The sequence below is a fragment of the Jaculus jaculus genome, chromosome 3 (assembly GCF_020740685.1).
Source record: "Jaculus jaculus isolate mJacJac1 chromosome 3, mJacJac1.mat.Y.cur, whole genome shotgun sequence".
Taxonomy (NCBI): Eukaryota; Metazoa; Chordata; class Mammalia; order Rodentia; family Dipodidae; genus Jaculus; species Jaculus jaculus.
Window position 1 is genome coordinate 71,038,337 of NC_059104.1, and position 19,505 is coordinate 71,057,841.

The 19,505-nt window shown below is 37.7% G+C and overlaps 1 protein-coding gene across 1 annotated transcript in view; it reads left to right on the top strand.

Moving 5' to 3' along the window:
* Positions 1-19,505, top strand: part of Fndc3a (fibronectin type III domain containing 3A) — a 216,176-nt gene that overhangs the window by 27,653 nt on the left and 169,018 nt on the right. The window contains exon 2 of the mRNA XM_004665882.3: positions 9,586-9,723. Within this exon, the coding sequence (XP_004665939.1) occupies positions 9,625-9,723 (99 nt within the window). The 5' untranslated portion in view covers positions 9,586-9,624. The remainder of the gene's footprint in view (positions 1-9,585; positions 9,724-19,505) is intronic.

Below are 19,505 nucleotides of genomic sequence, written 5' to 3' on the forward strand. Positions count from 1 at the left end.
TTTGATTTCTAGTTAAAAAAATAAATTACTATGCATTAGTTGCTCTCTAGTATGTGAAAATTCAATGAATTTAGCTATTGACAGCCAGGAAAAGGTCCTTGATAACCTGATCACTGTGGCACCCTAGTCTTGGATTTTTGAGATCCAGAATTGTTAGAAATGATGTCTTCTTTTTAAGCCTTTAAAACAATGATAATTTTCTATAATATAATAGCCCCACAGTAAGTCAGTAGTGGGTATAAAAGAAAAGGGGAGATATTGTTGCATTAAATACCTAACAGCTACGATAAAAATTTGTATATTTAAATAAAAAGATTAAAAAAGTGTTTTTCAGGCTGGAGGGATGGCTTAGTAGTTAAGGTGCTTGCCTATAAAGCCTAAGGACCCAGGTCCCACGTAAGCACATGATGGCACATGTATCTGGAGTTCGTTTGCAAGGTTAGAGGCCTTGGTGTGCCCATTCTCGCTCTCTCTCCTTCTCTCTGCAATAAAGAAATAAATAATAAAATATTTTCTTAAAAACTGGTTTTCAAACTGAGTACTGGGAGGAAGAGACTGTAAAAGTTTTTAGGTGCATGCTAGAAACAGCTAATATTATCATGCACTTACAGTGATTTCCTAAGGATAATTCTGGCGAGGATGCACAATTAAAAAAGAGCTGGAGGGCTGGAGAGATGGCTTAGTGGTTAAACGCTTGCCTATGAAGCCTAAGGACCCCGGTTCGAGGTTCGATTCCCCAGGCCCCACGTTAGCCAGATGCACAAGGGGGCACACGCATCTGGAGTTCTTTTGCAGTGGCTGGAGGCCCTGACGTGCCCATATTCTCTCTCTCTATCCTCTCTGCATCTTTCTCTCTCTGTCTGTCACTCTCAAATAAATAAAAATAAACAAAAAATATTAAAAAAGAGCTGGAGAGAATGCACTGCCTTTTGAAAGGACACAAATAATCCTGAACAAAATTATTGTAGAAATGTGACTGGTAAAGGTCTTGGACAAAAATCAGAAACATTGGAGAAAAGGTACTCCTTGTTATAAATGGGCAAACTACTTGGCTATCTTGCATTTGTGTTTTGATTTGTAGAAGGGGATTTTTTTTTTTTTTTAAGGCAGAATGTTAAAGGTGTAGCTTGGTTCCTCTTCACTGCTTATAGAAAATTCATGGAGAAAGAGATTGTTTGAAAAAATAATTGTTGAGAAAGAAGAAATCAGAACTTAAAGATCTGGAAAATTCTCATCTCACATTAACAATAAGAAAGCATGCTTGGAAAAGAACACCAGAGATATGGTTGGCTGACTATTTGATAAATGGTAAATAGTATGGATGTTATAGACATGCTTCATCAGCCATTTCAACATATGTATGTTGAGATATGTATGTGTATGTGTACATGCATATAGATGTGTATATAGAGGCTGGAAGACAACCTTAGGTGGTGTTCCTCAAGGTTGCTATTTACCTTTATTTTTCCATTTTTTTGAGGTAGGGTCTCAGTCCAGGCTGACCTGGAATTCACGATGTAGTCTCAGGGTGGCCTCAAACTCATGGTGATCCTCCTACCACTGCCTCTCAAGTTCTGGGATTAAAGGCATGTGCCACCATGCCCAGCTCTCTCTCTCTCTCTCTCTCTCTCTCTTTTTTTTTTTTTTTTTTGAGACAACGTCTCTCAGTGGCCTGGAGCAGCTAAGCAAGACTGGTTTGCCAGCAAGCATTTGAGATTTACCCGTCTCTACCACCCCAGTGCTGGGATTACAAGTGCACACTACCATGTTTGTCACTTTTATATGAATACTTGTGATTGAACTCTGGCTCTCATGCTTGCAAGGCATCTACTTGATTGACTGAGCTATCTCCTCATCCATCATATGAGTTTTAATTAATTTTATTTTTTGTTTCCCTTTATAGCTCAGGCTAGCCTGAAATTCATGACAATCTTCCTGCATCATCAGCATCTCATGTGCTGGGATTATAGATGTTAACTACCATGCCCGGCCCTCTTGGGTTTTAAAAGACAAGAGTGATTGCCAACTAGCAGGGCATGCAGTCAAATCTCTGTTAGAGAGCAGCATAGGCAAGGCTTTATTAAGTGGAAGAGCTAGGCCACCTTATCAACCTATCTGGGTGATATTGCCATCCCAGTGGGAAAACATAATATTGAATGAAAATATTCTAATGCCTTTAGATCTAATGGTGTTTGTCCTGCTAAGGGTTGACTTACTTGGAATCCATTACAGAGCCATTCATCTTTTTAAAATTTATTTTATTATTATTTTTTTTTTTTTATTTTGGGGCATAAGAATGTCTATCCTGTGCTTGTCCCACCATTACTGGGTCTTTATGTTTCAGAATGAGGAAATGTGAATCCTTCATCTTTTTTTTCCAAAATTGTTTTGGCTATTTTGGGTCATTTGAAGTACCATTTGACTTTTACAATGATTTTTTTTCTATTTTTACAAAAAAAAGCTTTTGGAACATTTATAAGGATTCCACTGGATGTGCAGATCATTTTAAATAATTTGGACATCATCAAAATAAATCTTTCAATAAGTGAACCTGGGATGTTTTCTACTTTTTAATCTATAATTTCAGTGTGTAGCTCTTTTACCTACATGATTAAGTTTACATATTCTTTTTGGTGCTGTTGAATATTGAATCTTCCTGATTTTCTCAGATTATCCATTTCACAGCTTAGAGTTGTTTATTTTTTTAATGTTTTTGTTCATTTTTATTTATTTATTTGAGAGTGACAGAGAAAGAGGCAGAGAGAGAGAGAGAGAATGGGCGTGCCAGTGCTTCTATCCACTGCAAATGAACTCCAGACACATGTGCCGCCTTGTGCATCTGGCTAATGTGAGTCCTGGAGAATAGAGCCTTGAACCGGGGTCCTTAGGCTTCACAGGCAAGCTTAACCGCTAAGCCATCTCTCCAGCCCTGTTTGTTTGTTTTTGAGGTAGGGTCTCACTCTAGCACAGGCTGATCTGGAATTCACTGTGTTTTGTTTTGGTTTTGGTTTTTCGAGGTAGGGTCTTCCTCTGGCCCAGGCTGACCTCAGGTAGTGTCAGGGTGGCCTCGAACTCAAGGTAATCCTCCTACCTCTGCCTCTCAAGTGCTGGGATTAAAGGTGTGTGCCACCACGCCCGGCTTAGGAATTCACTATGTTGTCTCAGTGTGGCCTCAAACTCACTGCAATCCTTCTACCTCTGTCTCCCAAATGCTGGGATTAAAGTCATGTGCCATCACATGTGGCTCCTACCTCCTACAGCTTGGATCTTTTAACATGTTTTGAATTAAGTGTGCAGCAGTACAACTGATTGTTCCATATTGATTCAAATTCTGGAACTGTGCTAAATTTGTTCATTAATTCCAACACTTTTCCTGAAACCCTTAGGTTTTTACATATAAGGCAGTATCTGTAAACTGATTATTTTGCTTCTTCCTTTCCATTTTGAATACCTTTTATTTCTTTTTCTTGTCTAAGTACTCTGGCCAGAACTTTGATGACTGGACATCCTTGTGGTGAGAAATGATATCATAACCCTACTATAACTTAGTCCTACTTGAACATTGCACATACTTCCACTGAAATAATATAGGAAATTGGAAAAAGAAAACAAAACAAAACTGTTCAGCCAACAACCTAATTCTAAATGTTGTCTAAGTCCCAACACAGAAACATGAAAAATCAAGGCACCATGACTTCTGTGAAAATTACTAATTCCCTAGTGATAGACTGCAGTGAGAGTGAGTTAGATGAAATCCCAGGTATCATACTCAAAAGAATGACTATAAAAATGTTCAATGAAATCTAAGAGGTCACATGAATAAACTGAATGTATCAAAGGAGAATACAAATAGCTGAAAGAAATAAGGAAGTTAGTAAGAAATAAGTAATTAGTGAACTAGCCATCTCTAATCTGACACCAAAATTTCTTATTTAAGCCAGGTGTGGTGATGTAGGCCTTTACTGTCAGTATTTGGGAAGCAGAGGTAGGAGGATTGCTGTTGAGTTCAAGGTCAGCCTGGGCTAGAGTGAGACCCTACCTTAAAAAGTAACAAAATAAATAAATAATAAAATAAAGTTTCTAACTTAGAAAAAAGTTTCATGAATAGTATAAAGATATTTAGGTTTTATTTTTTTAAAATATTTATTTATTTGCAAAGAGAGAAAGTGAGAGTGAGAATGAATGAATGAATACAGGCACATCAGGGCCTCTAGCCACTGCAAATGAATTCCAGATGCATGTGCCACTGTGTATCTGGCTTTACTTGGGCACTGGGGGATTGAACTCTGGCCGTTAGTCCCTTAACTTCTGAGCCATCTCTTCAGTTCCTATTTAGATTTTCTTTACCTAAATTCCCTAAATGTTAAGATTTTCTCCACTCTTACCTCAAAATTAATATGCCATGAAATCACAAGGGAGGCTTTGGGAAGAAAGGCAGGAGAGTAGCACAAATGAATAAATAAATGAATATGCTGGAGCCATCTTTTATCCAAATGCTGGCTTTTAAAAAATTTTAGATTTGTAGACCAATTTTTAAGACAATGTATGTTCTACATCATGTGTTAGAATATATAGCATTTTCTTTTGCTTTTTACTGGAAATGGGTCCTGGAGATGGGATATTTACTCTGGGGACATTAACACTATAAACCATTCCTATTCTTTTGCATATGTCATATATTATAAGAAGCAAACAATAGATGCATAAGTAAAACAAAAAGGTGTTTGGGGTCTCAAGATAAGTTGAGAATTTAGAAAGCAAATAGTAAAAAAAATTAGATGAAATTAAAAATAACTACTGTTCTGTAAACAAAGAATGGAAGGCATTTCAAGATTATTAAATGCAACAATCGTGTTGCAGGACTGAAGTTTTCAATCTCTAAACTTAAGTAAATCTACCGTCTTTGTATACAAGGTGATGAATATGTTGATACAAGAAACCAGTTCAGCCAGGCGTGGTGGTTCACACCTTTAGTCCTAGCACCTTTAATCCCAGCATTTGGGAGGCAGAGGTAAGAGGATCACCATGAGCTCAAGGCCACCTTGAGATTACATAGTGAATTCCAGGTCAGCTTGAGCAAGAGTGAGACCCTACCTCGAAAAACAAAACAAACAAAAAAAAAAAATCATAAACGAAGCTTTGCTATTTTGCAGTTTCTTTTAAATAAAATTAAAGGAATGCCTTAACTGAAATAGCAGTATTATTAGCATGTTGCTATATACCCTACTTCTTAGTAACTCACTAATTTTAGAATTACCTTGAAGATTCAGAAGCAATCTTTATTGTAGGTGTAAAACTTCCAGCCTCGCTCTTAAGTCAAACTGTGGTTATGTCCTCAGTAATATTCTAACATTTAAGCAATAGTGATGATGTGCAATTTTAGTTAAACAAACTATATAGAACATTCAAAATAGAATACTATGACAAAATGACTCAATGATTTTCAGCTTTAAAATTAAATAATTTTAGTTAACAAAAATGAACCCTGGCCTGGTGATGTGTGCCTGTGACCCCAACAGTGCATAGGCTAAGGCAGGAAATTTGTGAGTTTGATGCTGCCTGGGCCTTTTATTGAGCAAGTACTAAGTCAGCCAGGGTTATAGAGCAAAATTTTGTTAAAAAAAAATTTCTGGGCGTGGTGATCCATGTTAGTAGGAGAATTATGTCAAGCTCAAGGGCATCATGGGTAGCTGGCATGTACTTGAAGTTTCAGCTACACAGGGCCCTGAGGCAAGAGGATTGCTTTAGCCTTGGAGTGGGGGCCAGCCTGGGAAAACGGTTATGATTCCATCTCTTATTAGAAAGAAAAAGTTGATCCCAACATAAAATGAGTGGTGGGGGTGGGTTGGTGGGAGTAAGAAGGAAAAGAGGAAGAAAACTGAATTATTTATAAAATCTCTCTTTACTCTTTAGATAACTTCTTGACAGTAATTTTTTATGCCAAATTATGTGACATGAAAGAGGGAAAATAGTACATTGACTCATTGCCACTTTGTAGCTGAAATTTTTTGGTGGGAGTGGTTTCAAGGTGGGGTCTCACTCTAGCCCATGCTGACCTGGAACTCACATCAATCCTCCTACCTCTGCCTCCTTAGTGCTGGGATTAAAGGCATGTACCACCACACCTGACACCGTTTTATAATCATATATATTCCAGAGAGAAATTACTTGAGATAATTTAAAATATTTAGAAGTGCTATTAGTCTTTAAGTAACTTAGCAATAGCGATTATGCAAATTTATTTGTTCATACTTGTGTGTTAACATTTCTTCTGTCATGCATAAGATAGTTACATAATATAAAATGTTCTATATTATGGTTTTAAGTATGAAGTCTTCAATGTGTACTTATGCTGAATATTTTTTTTTAAATTTTAGAGCACTTTCTCATGCTTTCTAATTTTTTCTGTGTAATTTCACACTTTAAAAATAATTTATAAAGAAGCCTAGGTACAGTTTAGGTCAGGGTTAACACTGAAGGAGGAAGATTGTGTGTGTGTGTGTATATATATATATATACATTGTTTTTAGAAGAGAAGACTTACTAGCAAAAATAGGATTCATAGCTAAAATTCGAGATCTTCATAATCCAATCAAATAATATCCTTTGGAAAGAACAAACAGGGACTAGGAAAGGTGGGTTCTGATGTCCCAATTCCAAGAAGACACAGGACATTAGCAACATACCATAATAACATCAGGAGTTCTAGTTCTCCTTTTTCTCCTGGAGACCTATAAAGCAGAAGTTCACTCTTACCTGTGGAGGGCTCTCATCTTGAGGGCCCTGCAGCTCCACTTACAGACAAATCAGGTGAAGATTCCCTTCTAGGTGTTTTACTGTACATGGCATGTTTAAATGACAGGGATGAACTGTTGACTATAATTTTATTGTTGCTGACAAAGTACCTAGATGTAGCTAGGAATTTGATTGTATAAAATATATGGACACTACCAGAATTTACAATCTGGAGACAAAGAGCTGCTCATACAGTTCTGTCTATAGTCATTTTTGATCAGGGAAGTCAGATGCTACCTTCTAAATTTCAATAAAGTGATGGATGGGAAATCTGGGCACTCAGGTGGAGGGGAAGAAGTGTGGCAATTGCAATTACTTTTGGTATTGAAAATACAGATCTCCTTTGACTATATCTTTGACAACAATTCTGGTTAAAATAACCAACAATTTTATTTTTTAAAATAATTTTATTAGTGAAAAATATATAGTATCAAGGTACTGATATTTTACTGTGTACTTACTCAGTTATGCTTTTTCATTAAAGGAATTTTTATTGGGAATTAGTATATTGCAAATTGGTTGTATTTTCATCAGGTTATCCTCTTTATTTCCCTTCTCCCTAGCTCTTAATTCCACCAAGGGCTTTCCTCATCAATATGGTTGTGAATGCCTCAGTCAATTTCAGTAGGGTACACCTTCCCACCATATGGCTCCTATCTGTCCCTCTTCTACGTGGTATCTTGGAGGGCCTGTTAGATGTTTCTCTTCTTGGCAGCCTCTTATTTTCCACTGTGATGAGTTGTAAGTCTCCTCAGTGTCTGCTGCCATCTCTGGCTAGCCATAAGAGCAAGGTTCTCTGACTAGCCATGACAGCAGTGTCTTAGAGTAGTTTTTACATACTTGAAAATGGAAAATTCCTCTCAGGTTAAATAAATTGATGTGAGAGCTTCTATAAAGATTCAGAATTTTAAAATGAATAACATGAGTTTAATCTGTATAAAAATTAAAATATTTTAACCCTTACCCATTAATTTTTTTTTTTTGGTTTTTCGAGGTAGGGTCTCACTCTGGTCCAGGCTGACCTGGAATTAACTCTGTAGTCTCAGGGTGGTCTTGAACTCATGGCAATCCTCCTACCTCTGCCTCCCGAGTGCTGGGATTAAAGGCGTGCGCCACCACGCCCAGCTTTTTTAAATTTGTTTTTTAAAAAATATTTATTTGAGGGCTGGAGAGAGGGCTTAGCGGTTAAGCGCTTGCCTGTGAAGCCTAAGGACCCTGGTTCAAGGCTTGATTCCCCAGGACCCACGTAAGCCTGGTGCGCCCATTCTCTCTCTCTCTCTCTCTGCCTCTTTCTCTGTCTGTCACTCTCAAATAAATAAATAAAAATAAACAAATTTAAAAAAAATATTTATTTGAGAGAGGGAGAGAGAGAAGAATAGGCACAAAAGGGCTTCCAGCTATTGCAAAGGAGCTGAAGATGCATGCACCACCTTGTACAGCTGGCTTATATGGGTACTGACGAACTGAACATGGTTCCTTTGGCTTTGTAGGTAAGTGCCTTAACTACTAAGCAATCCCTCCAGCCCAACCATTGAGTTCTTGAATGCTACAAGCATCTAAAAATGTTTATCTTGCTGTGCTTGGGGGCACATACCTTTAATCCTAGCACTTAGGAGGCAGAGGTAGAAGGATCCCTGTGAGTTGGAGGCCAGCCTGAGACCACATAGTGAATTCGTGGTCAGCCTGACCTAGAGCAAGATCCTACCTTAAAAAAAAAAGTTTATCATACATTTATAAAATTTGTAGTTATATCCAATTTACTTACATTGAAATATAATTTGCTAAAGTTGTATAGAGTAGATTAATACAGCCTTCCTTACATCTCCTCCTGTTATGAGACTGATATTATACCTACAGTTAAAGATTAAATGTATGTGCATACGTCAGTGAAAGATGTGGTTTGCTATAAGGTAGTTAGCACCTATAAGAGACTAATAAAACCAGACAAATGGGTAATGTAAGGAATCAAAACTCTAGAGGTTCCTATCCTAACTTTGAGCAAGTTTTTCTATCATTTGTACTTTGAAGGTTCAATGAAAACTGATAATTCTGTATAGTGCATCTAGTCAAACCAGAGGGAGACTGGGTTTTCATTGTTACCTTGTCTACTCAAAGAGAAAAAAAAATCAGTGATAGAGCTGCCTTTTGTGCCAGTTTTTCATGCCTAGCCCAGAGTGTAGATTACAAAGTGAAGGTTAAATTAAATATTATCTAGAGGTGAGAGAGGCAGAGAGATAAACATGAATTTAATGATGTTTTGCTGTTGGTATTAGCTTAAGTATAGTTTAATTTGAAACTATTTTAGACAGTTATGTTATAAGAAGTATATTTTCTTGGGGCTAGGGAGATGGCTCGGTGGGTAAAATGCTTGCTGTACAAGTATGAGCCCTGAGTTCAAATCTCTAGTACCCACATAAAACTCCAGTATTGTGGTACTTGCTTATAATTTTAGTACTGAGAAGACTGACAGAAGATTGCTGGTACTTGTTGGCTAGTTTATGTAGATGACTCAGAGAGCTGCAGGTTTAGTGAAAGAACCTGTCTCAGAAAATACCATAAAGAAATGATAGATGTTCGCCTCTGGCTTTCATAAGCATGCACACAAAAATGTGCACACACCACATACACATCCACATGAAAAAAATTAAATTATATACATATAGTTTTTCTTAGTTGTCTGAAAAAATAATCAGTATTTTCATTTTTTTTGGGACACTATCTTTTGCTAAAGAATGAGACAAATATATTTTAAGGACACATATCAACAGTTAATATATTTTTGTTTTGCAGGGTTGAAGGGTTATTCAGCATATTAATGCCTTATTGATAATGGCAGAACACCCTCCTCTGCTGGACACAACTCAGATTTTAAGTGGTGATATTTCCCTTCTATCTGCCCCTATTGTAAGTGCAGATGGAACACAACAGGTAAGGATATTGAAGTGCTTATTTCCTTTGTCTTACAATTATGATTTTCTTATAAGGGACTGTTCTCTGCTGTTGAAAAACGAATTGTGATAGGATTGGATTTAAATTTTTCTGTTTTGTATAAATATGACAAGAAAACTTTGTTTTGATTTTAATTTTCACATGTGCTTAGATAGCTTTCAGCAGCAACCTCATTTTGCTAACTTGTCTTTCATGGCCAAATCTAAGTCTCCCCCCCAACCCCCCCACACAGTAAATACAGTATTTACTTACTTTTGTGAGATTCTTAGAGAGTCTTGAGGCCAGTGACTGGTTTCAAGTTGTTGATAGTCTACTGCATAACAGACTTTTAAAATTCATTAATTACTATACATTGTCCTAGTTGCTATGTATATTTTGTTAAAGGGAAATCATAGCACCAAGTTGAAACAACCTGCTTCTTTCCTTTACTCAGAAAGGAGAGTCATTGGTAGAAATTTCATGAAATCTGAGGGCTTCATGGCTGCCTAATAGTAGTAGTGGAGTTGATGGGTATAGAGAGTGGGTCTGGGGATAAAAGAATCATGTAGAATAAGATTTAAAGAATTAGGTATAATCCTGAGGTCCAGAGAATAGAGTTGTTGATAGGATTAAAATAATAAGATGAATCTTGCTGGGCATGGTGGTTCATGCCTTTAATCTTAGCACTTGGGAGGCAGAGGTAGGAGGATCACTGAGTTTGAGGCCAACCTGAAACTACATAGTGAATTCCACATCAGCCTGGGCTAGAGGAATACCCTCCTTCAGGGAAAAAAATGAAAACAATAGCAGCAAAAAAATCAGGTTTCAGAAAGTAGAGAATGACCTTGAATTCTAACTAGCAGGGGAGAGCTAAAGATGAGTGGGATGAACTTAGTTGATATATATGGGTTGATTTGGGTGCTTAAGATATTTAACTTTAGTATGTTTACTTCTCTAAAAATAGAGGTGATATATCTTCTCAGTGTAGCTGTAATTAAGGGTACAATGGGTCTTTTGAAGTTGCTGGGTCAATGTTTGCTGGATTACTAAAGAAACTAGATCTGCCAGGCAGGTCTTAAACTAGTGATACAGCCTGCGGTAGTTTAGAAATATAGAAAAATAGTTTATAAGAATGTTTATAAATGCCTATACAATTTAGATATATAAACCTGAAAAGAGTAGACCAATAACTATGTAACATATATAGGGAAGTAAACAAAAGTAGCTCACAGTTGGAGATAGAAAAGCAATACATTTGATGGCAGACATTTCTTTTTTAAAAATATTTATTTATTTGAGACAAACAGAGAGAGAATGGGCCTGCTAGAGCTCCAGCCACTGCAAACAAACTCCAGATGTATGTGCTACCTTGTGCATCTGGCTTACATGAGTACTGGGGATTAAAACCTAGGTCCTTAGGATTTTCAGGCAAACACCCTTAATTTAAAAAAATACTTTACTTTTATTTATTTATTGGAGAGAGAGAGAGAGAGAGAGGGAGCGAGCAAGTGAGTGAGCGAGCGAGAGCATGTGAGCATGCACAAGTGAGCCAGGGCCTCTAGCCACTGCAAACAAACTCCGGATGTATGCACCACCAAGTGCATGTAGCTTACATGGGTACTGTGGAAATTGAACCTAGGTCCTTAGGCTTCACGGGTAAGTGCCTTAACCGCTAAGCAATCTCTCCAGTCTGACAGACATTTCTTTCTCTCTGTTTTTTTTTTTTTTTTTTTTGATCTAAGACTTTATTGTAGTGGGAGAGAGAAAGAGGAGAAAGGAGGGAGAAGGGAGGTGTGTGCAACAGAGAAAGAAAGAAGGGAAAGAGGGAAAACGGGGTGTGTGCAAGTACCTGAGAAGCAAGAGATCCAGAAAGAGCTATTTCTTTAACTCAAGAGTTTATTTGGTATGTCAAGTTAGAGCTTGTCTGTGGAAATACAACACTACAGTTGGTCCATGGAGTAAAGCAACGAACTAAAAGATAATTCCAGACGGTGGAAAGTGTTGTATATAAGAATGGTGGTAAAATTTCAGAGTAAAGGATCCTTTTGTCTCTTCTCTTGACTTTTTTGATATTTTATACTAAATGGGAAAATTTCTGTTGTCTCTCTTGGGATCAACTTAACTTCCTTATATTTGGCTGTTAAAATCACTATGATAGTTTGTATTGATAATCTGTGAAGGATTATGTAGGTTAGGTTAGCCACTGTGCATACCTGTGAGGGATTATCTTGCTTAGGTTAATTGACGTGGGAGGACACCTTAGTTATAGAAGGCAATGTTCTATGGACTGGGAACTGGACTGGGTGAATTAGGAGACAGATGGCTGAGATCTAGCACTCATCCCTCTCTGCTTCGTCACTGTGGACTGAGTGTGACTAACAGCCTCAAGCTCCTTCCACCATGTTTTTCCTGCAATGATGAATTATAACCTGGTATTGTATGCTGAAATAAACCCTTCCTCCTTTAAACTGATTTTTGTCAGGTATTTTTCCCAGCAATGAGAAAGTAACTGTTGTAACTATTGAACAGAAGTAACAGCTTCACGTTGCTGCCTTTTTCAGTGATTTTAATCTTTTGAGCAGTTTAAGGCTTATAAGGAAAATTGACCAACAGTACAGAGAGTTTGCACATTCTATCTCTTCTGTAGTTTCTCCTGTTAATATATTGCTGTTAAATATTCAGAAATTAGCCAGGTGTGGTGGTATGCACTTTAATCTCAGCACTAAGGAGACATAGGTAAGATGATTGCTGTGAGTTCAAGGCCAGTCTGGAACTACAGTGATTTCCAGGTCATCCTGGGCTAGAGTGAGAACCTACCTTAAAAAAAAATGGGGTTGGAGGGATGGTTTAATGGTTAAGGCATTTGCATGCAGAGCCAAAGGACCCAGGTTTGATTCCCCAGGACCCACGTTAGCCAGATGCACAAGGGGGCGCATGCATCTGAAGTTCGGTTGCAGTGGCTGGAGGCCCTGGTGCACCCATTCTCTCTGTCAAATAAATAAAATAAAATACTAAAAGAAAAGTTGCCAAATATTCAGAGATTAATTGCAACCAAACTAAGAAAGCAATGACATTACTAGATAATAAAATCTTATGGGGCCACCATCACATCTGTAGTCCATAAATAACTAACACATCATTCTTCAACTTTAAATTGTATTAAGATTCATTCTCTGGCTGAAGAGGGGGGCTCAGCTTTTAAAGATGCAAAACCTGACAGTCTGATTTCAGTTCTCCAGTATCTATGAAAAGCCAGATGTACAAACTGGCACATATATCTAGAATTTGTCCTAGCAGCAAGAAGTTCTGCCACAAGAGACTCTGGTGTGCCTATTCTCTCTCTTTCCCCACACCCCTTGCTTGCTAATCAATAAATAAAAGCCTTTTTATTTATTGATTTGCAAGCAGAGAGTGACAGCCTGGAGCTAGACAGAGAATGGGTACACCAGGGCATCCAGCCACTGCAAATAAACTCCAGATACTTGTGCCACTTTGTGCCTCTGGCTTTAGGTGAGTACTAGGGAATCAAACCTGGGTCATTAGGCTTTGCACACAAGCTCCTGAACCGCTATGCCATCTCTCCAGCCCCATGTATCACTTTTGCCTTCTCTCCATCCCCATGTATCATATTTATTTGCCATCTCTCCATCCCCATATATCACTTTTAAAGTATCATACAGAGTAGTTTCTTTACTCTAAAGATTCCATGTTTGATCTATTTATCTCTCCTTCATTCTTCCTGAAACTTTGGCAATCACTGATCTTCTTAACTATCTTTTATAATTTAATCTTTTCTACAATGTCATGTAGTTGAACCCATACCACATGTATAGCCTTTTCAAACTGGCTTCTCTTATTTCACTATAAAGTTTCTCCTTGGGTCTGATCCCCAGCACCACAAACCAAAACAGCTTATTCTGACCTGTCAAGATTTTTGATGAGAGTCCTCTCCAGTTAGCTACTTTTTGCTTTTATTTTATTGCTTGCCCTGTCTCATTTGTACCCACAAGATTTTGTTTTATGTAAGAGATTAAGAGGCAACACAAAGCTGGTGCTATTGAGAGAACATCTTTATTGCTTACATTTCCTAAAGAAAGTAGGCAGGAGTAAAGCAAAATACTAGACTTTGGTCAGGAGATGGAATCAAGAGCTAGAAAAAAACCTAGGCCCAAGGATGCATGGCAGGCAAGACAGAACAAATAAGCTTTGCTACTGTTTATAATTCCAGTGGGCTTTGAGCTGTAGGGGTAGTTTTGACTTGCCTGGTACCTGACTCCGACATGATTTAGAGCAGGGGAATACTAGCTTGGCATGTATTAGTAGATAAGGCATTGAAGCTATAAAGGTGACATTTTGTTATTTGGCTCATGTATGCTCCTGACCAACCCTTTGTTATCACTAAGAATTGTCTATTGACGTCAGGAACAGTCTCATCCATGCAGATTAAAATGTTCAATGGGAGCATAAGCTTGGAAAGAAAAGGTTAAAATAATAAAAACTAAAAGAACCTGCATTAAAGTTATATTGATGAAGAGCAGTTTGAAAACTATTAAATTGGTTGAATGGATGAACAATTTAGAGAACAAAACTGAAAGTATAAAAACGTCCGTAGGCATTTCATTTGAATATTTGGGTAGATTGCCAGACAATTCACTCTAAGACCGTTCTTAGTGATAAGTAAGATAATTTTACAGTGGCAGCCTCATAATTTTTAAACAAAAGTTTTATGTTCATGCTGCATGTGCTTCACAAGTTGGCTGTGGCACTGTCCACATAATCTTTCCTTGAGCTCAGCCACTATAGGATGTTGTTGGTGTCATATTAAATATGTACTGACCTTCATTTATTTTCACTGATCATTATTGGCCTGAGGAGTAATTTTACTTTAGGTAGAGGCAGCACATACGTAGGAAAAGATAGTTTTTTACAATAAAGAGGATAGAAGCGGTGGCAAGTTTAGGGTTTGTAGGGAATAGGAGAGAACTTCAAATGATTTTGAGGTAGAGATGTATAAGTAGAAACAATAAATATGAAAGCAGCTTACTATGTGCCAGACACTGAGTCAAGCCCTTTAAGTGCATTACTTCATTTAACCATAACAGCAGTCTTGAAACAACTTTAATATTTACATTTTGTAGAAACTACAAATTACAGCAATGTTTAATTACATGTTGCTAGGTTAAGTAACATGGCTTCTAAAAGGCAGAAACTGGGATCCAAAGCTAAGTCTGTCAATTCATAATCACATGTCAACATTTTAATATCTATAAAAGTAAACTAATAGATTAGCTTTCATGAAAAATATCTGATTTGAGCCAGAAAACTAAAATTACCAGAATATTAGGGAAAGTGAAGCCATATGACTGGATGAGATTATTTTTAGTAAGGGAATTTGATTTGGTAGAGAGTAGTGGTGGTAGTAATTACTGATGCAATGATGGAGTAAGCAGGTCTGTTACTTTGTCTTGAATATGTTACAGCTTTTTCATACTGCCAAGCGGCATCTTATTCCTCAGCTTTTCTTTTTACAGTTTTTGGTGGGCTTCTTATTTTTCTACTTGTTAGTATCACCACAAGAAACTGTAATGTCAACTACAGATTGTTTTAGACATACACTCTTGGCAAAGTTGTTGAGTAAGAGAGGGCTGAGACAAGTACAATAAAGATAGACACTGTGACTGGGGGTTTCCGAGGAATTGCCAGTTGAGTTAGATAATAATCACTAAAAAAAACTTGTTTATTTGCAAGGAGAGAGAGGGAGAACCAGAATGAGACTGAATGGCACACCAGGGCTTCTAGCCACTGCAAATTAACTGCAGATGCATATACAATTTTGTGCATCTGGCTTTATGTGAGTACTGGGGAACCAAACCTGGGTTATGAGGCATTAACTACTGAGTAGTCTCTCCAGCCCTCTTAATGTATTATTTTTGCACATGTCCATGTGTGAATGTGTACTATATGTAGTGTGCGTGGTGTGTGTGTGTGTGTGTGTGTGTGTGTGTGTGTGTGTGTGTGTATGCACATGTAGCATGGACTGGCCAGAAGAGAGCATCAGAGATGAAATTTTACAGACCTCTAAACCCATTCTATCCTCTTCAGTGGCTGTTGGTTTGGTGTTTTAATGGCTACTGTGAATTTTTGAGGATCTTGGTTTTCAAAGCTACAGTGACGCTGGAAGAAAGGGAACAAAGCAGTGTAAAGTGATTCAAAGCTTGCTTTTCATAACAGGATTGATCCATGTCCTTGAGCAGATTATTGCAAGCCTTTGGTTAATTTCCAGAAATTTAAGAAACTTGTTTTGGGCCATTTTACCATTGTTGTTGTGGAAGAGTAGTTCTTAGGTTTATGATTCCCAGGGGTATCATCCAAGATGGTGTATTAGTGGGTTAAAAATGCTAACTGATCAAAGGGTATGTTAACATTTTTCTCATGTTATTTAGATTTTTTAATTGAAGTCTGAACTTTGAAATACAAAGCTTTTTATACATTAGCAGTGTAATCAATTCTTGCTTTATAAATACATGACTGCATAGAATAAAACTGTTCAAAGTCTATGAGGTACCTAATTGTAAAAGTACATTTTCATCTCACTTAAATCTGTATTTCAGAAGTTTAGAATGAACAAACTATTTCAAAGGTCATTAAATTTCCCAACTTTGGGACCTATTTTGGTTTTGTTTATAAATTGTTCAGTTTTGTGGAAACTCATTTCTTTGGATGCACACTTGATTGTGAATTGTCCTCAAAATATTTAGACTTTTTACCAGAAGAAGCTAAAAATACAGAGCTAAGAAAAGTAAAGAAGCCTCTCCTTTCTGTACCATCTAAAACTAAAACATCCCAGAGATTCATTTCTGAGATTAGTCTTTATCTTTGCTATTGAATGTTATCTGAATGAAAGTGATAATGGATTAATCTACACTTTAATAACTTTACAACTTTAATAACTAAAACTCAGAAATTTCAAAAAATGGTAGTACTTTTGAGCTTAAAATTTGTAAGTTTTATATTTTTAAACATGGTAGCTTGTATGCCAACTATATTTAATAAACTTTAGGGTTAAGATAACCAAGGCTGTTAAGATAATAGCCCACAGTCTTGTGACACTAATCTTATATTCCAGAAACCTAATTCAGACCCTGAATTATCAATTTCACAGCTTTGTCTAGCAATTCTAGTAGTCTTTGATTAAATTCCTCACTCTTACTTAGATCTTTGGAAAGTTAGAATTTAAACATTAAACTAGTCTCCTTTCCATTGAAGTTTATTTGTCATGTAAGGCTCCACCATGCCACTTTGTGTGATGTTGCTTTTATTATTATTATTTGAGAGAGAGGGGGGAGGGAGGGAAGGAGAGAGAGAGTATGGGTGTGCTAGAGCATCCTGTCACTACAAACTTCAGATGCATGTGCCACTTTGTGCATCTGGCTTTATATGGGTACTGGGGAATCAGGTGCTTTTAACTGCTGAGCCATCTCTCCAGCCCTGTATGGTGTTTCATGAGAAAATCAAATCCCTTGTAAAAATTCCAGTATTATTAACTAACCTGTTTTTTAGACTTAAGAAGTAGCTTTACCCACAAGGTTCACACCTGGAAATCTACTAATACCACTTTTTTTTTTCTGAGGCAAGCCCAGCAGACTGGCCTTTTTTTAATGTGGGGGGGGGGGTGGACAGGGAGGGAGAGAGAGAAAAAATACGAGACTATGAAAATATGTGTGTGCCAGGGCCTCCAGCCACTGCAAACAAATTCTAGATGCAAGTACCACCTTGTGCATCTGGCTTACGTGGGTCCTGGGGAACTGAATCTGGGCCCTTTGGCTGTGCAGGCAAGTATCTTAACCACTAAGCCATCTCTTCAGCCCTAAGTCTACAGTTTTATTATTGTAGTTTTTTGAGTGCACACATGTATGTGTATATGTGTATGCATATATGTGTGTGTCTGTGATGTATGCATACATGTGAGCAAAGGTGCATACCCTGGATATATGTATGTGGAGTCCAGAGGAGAATATTGGGCATCCTCCTCTGTCACTCGTCTGCATTTTTCCTGGAGACAGTATCTCACTGAACCCAGATCTGCCTATTTTGGTTAGTCTGACTAACCAGCAAGGTCCAGTGGTTCTCCAACCTCTGTTCCCCATAGGACTGGGATTATAGGCATGTATGTTGATACTCAGCTTTATTTTTATTTTTTTTTTTTAGTTCTGCTTTTTCCTCTCTGTCCCATCACTCTTTCTTCTTCTTTCCATTCCTCTTCTATTTTGATGTTACTTTTTTTATTTACCTTCCTCCATCATCCGTGATAACATGATAACAGGTAACACTGCAAGGTCATGAAGGCAAATGCCATTTATTTCATGTCTGACAACACTATTCCAAGGCACACCTCATCATTTTGTTCTTACATTTTTTCTGCCACATTTTCAGCAATTGCCTTTGAGCTTTGGTGGGTGATAGATGTTTCATTGAGTGCTAAGGACTTAACTGTCACTTCTCAGCACTTTTATAAGTTTTTTTAAAAAAATTTTATTGACAACTTCTGTAATTATAAACGATAACTCTCCATCATATCCTCTCCCTCCTTAATCAGTTTCTCTTTTATTTTGATATCATCATCTTTCCCCCCTATTATGATGGTCCTGTGTAGGTAGTGTCAGACACTGCGAGGTCATGGATATCCAGTTCATTTTGTGTCTGAAAGAGTCCTACCCTTCCTTTGGCTGTTACATTCTTTCTGCCATCTCTTCCACAATGGACCCTGTGCTTTGGAAGGTGTGAAAGAGATATTTCAGTGTTAAGCACTCTGTCACTTCATCTCAGCACTGTGATGCCTTCTGAATCATCCCAAGGTCGCCACCATCCAAAAAGAGAAGCTTCTCTAACCAAAAATGAGAGTAGCATTAATACATGGGTATGAACATTAAGAGAAGTGCTCACTGGGAAGTTTGGCAAACATAGTGTATATATTTAGCCAGACATGAGCAGACATTACACTCCTAGGGCTTATGACTTCCCCCATCTTGGTTTTCAGTATTCAGTATTCAGCATATATTCTTTCCAGTGGAGTGGGCCTCCAGTCCATTAGGGAGTGGTTGGTTTCCTCCATAACAGACGTTCTACTGTTGGCATCTGTTGGCTCATTTGGCCTGGCTGGCCAAGTTTAAGGTTTGCAGTGTCCTCCATTGGTGATTTCTCTCTCCCATGGAACTGCATGCAGCATTGCTTTTTCTAGCTTTCTGTCAGCTGGTTTACACAGAGGAGGATTTCAGCTCAGCTCCAGCAGGATTTCCCAGTGACCTTGAAGTCCAAGTATGTAGAGTCTTCAGCAATAGAATCTTCATAGGACTAAGTAAGGATCTGAGGAAAGAATGGAAATTGGAGTTATGCTTTAAAGGAGGAAAATGTGAATTAAAACTCAGTGAGGCTTGGGTTTGATCCCCAGCAAAACAAAACAAAAAAAATCCTTAATGAGAAAAGGAATATTAACAAACCTTAATATATAGTCGGGCTTGAGGAGCAATGGAATCTTGTATACTGCCAGCGTACTGTTAGATGGAGTGACTTGTTAATATTTAATAAACCTGAAGAGCTGCATATATATTGTATGAAGCCCTTGCCACCCACTCCTCACCACCTTGGTTTGGGTTTTGTTCACCCACCCCTTATCACCTTGGTTTGGGTTGTGTTTGTTTGTGATAAAGTTTATTAGCTGAAGCTGGCCTCAAACTTGCTATGTACCACAGGATGGCCTTAAACTCCTTCTGAACCTTCACTTC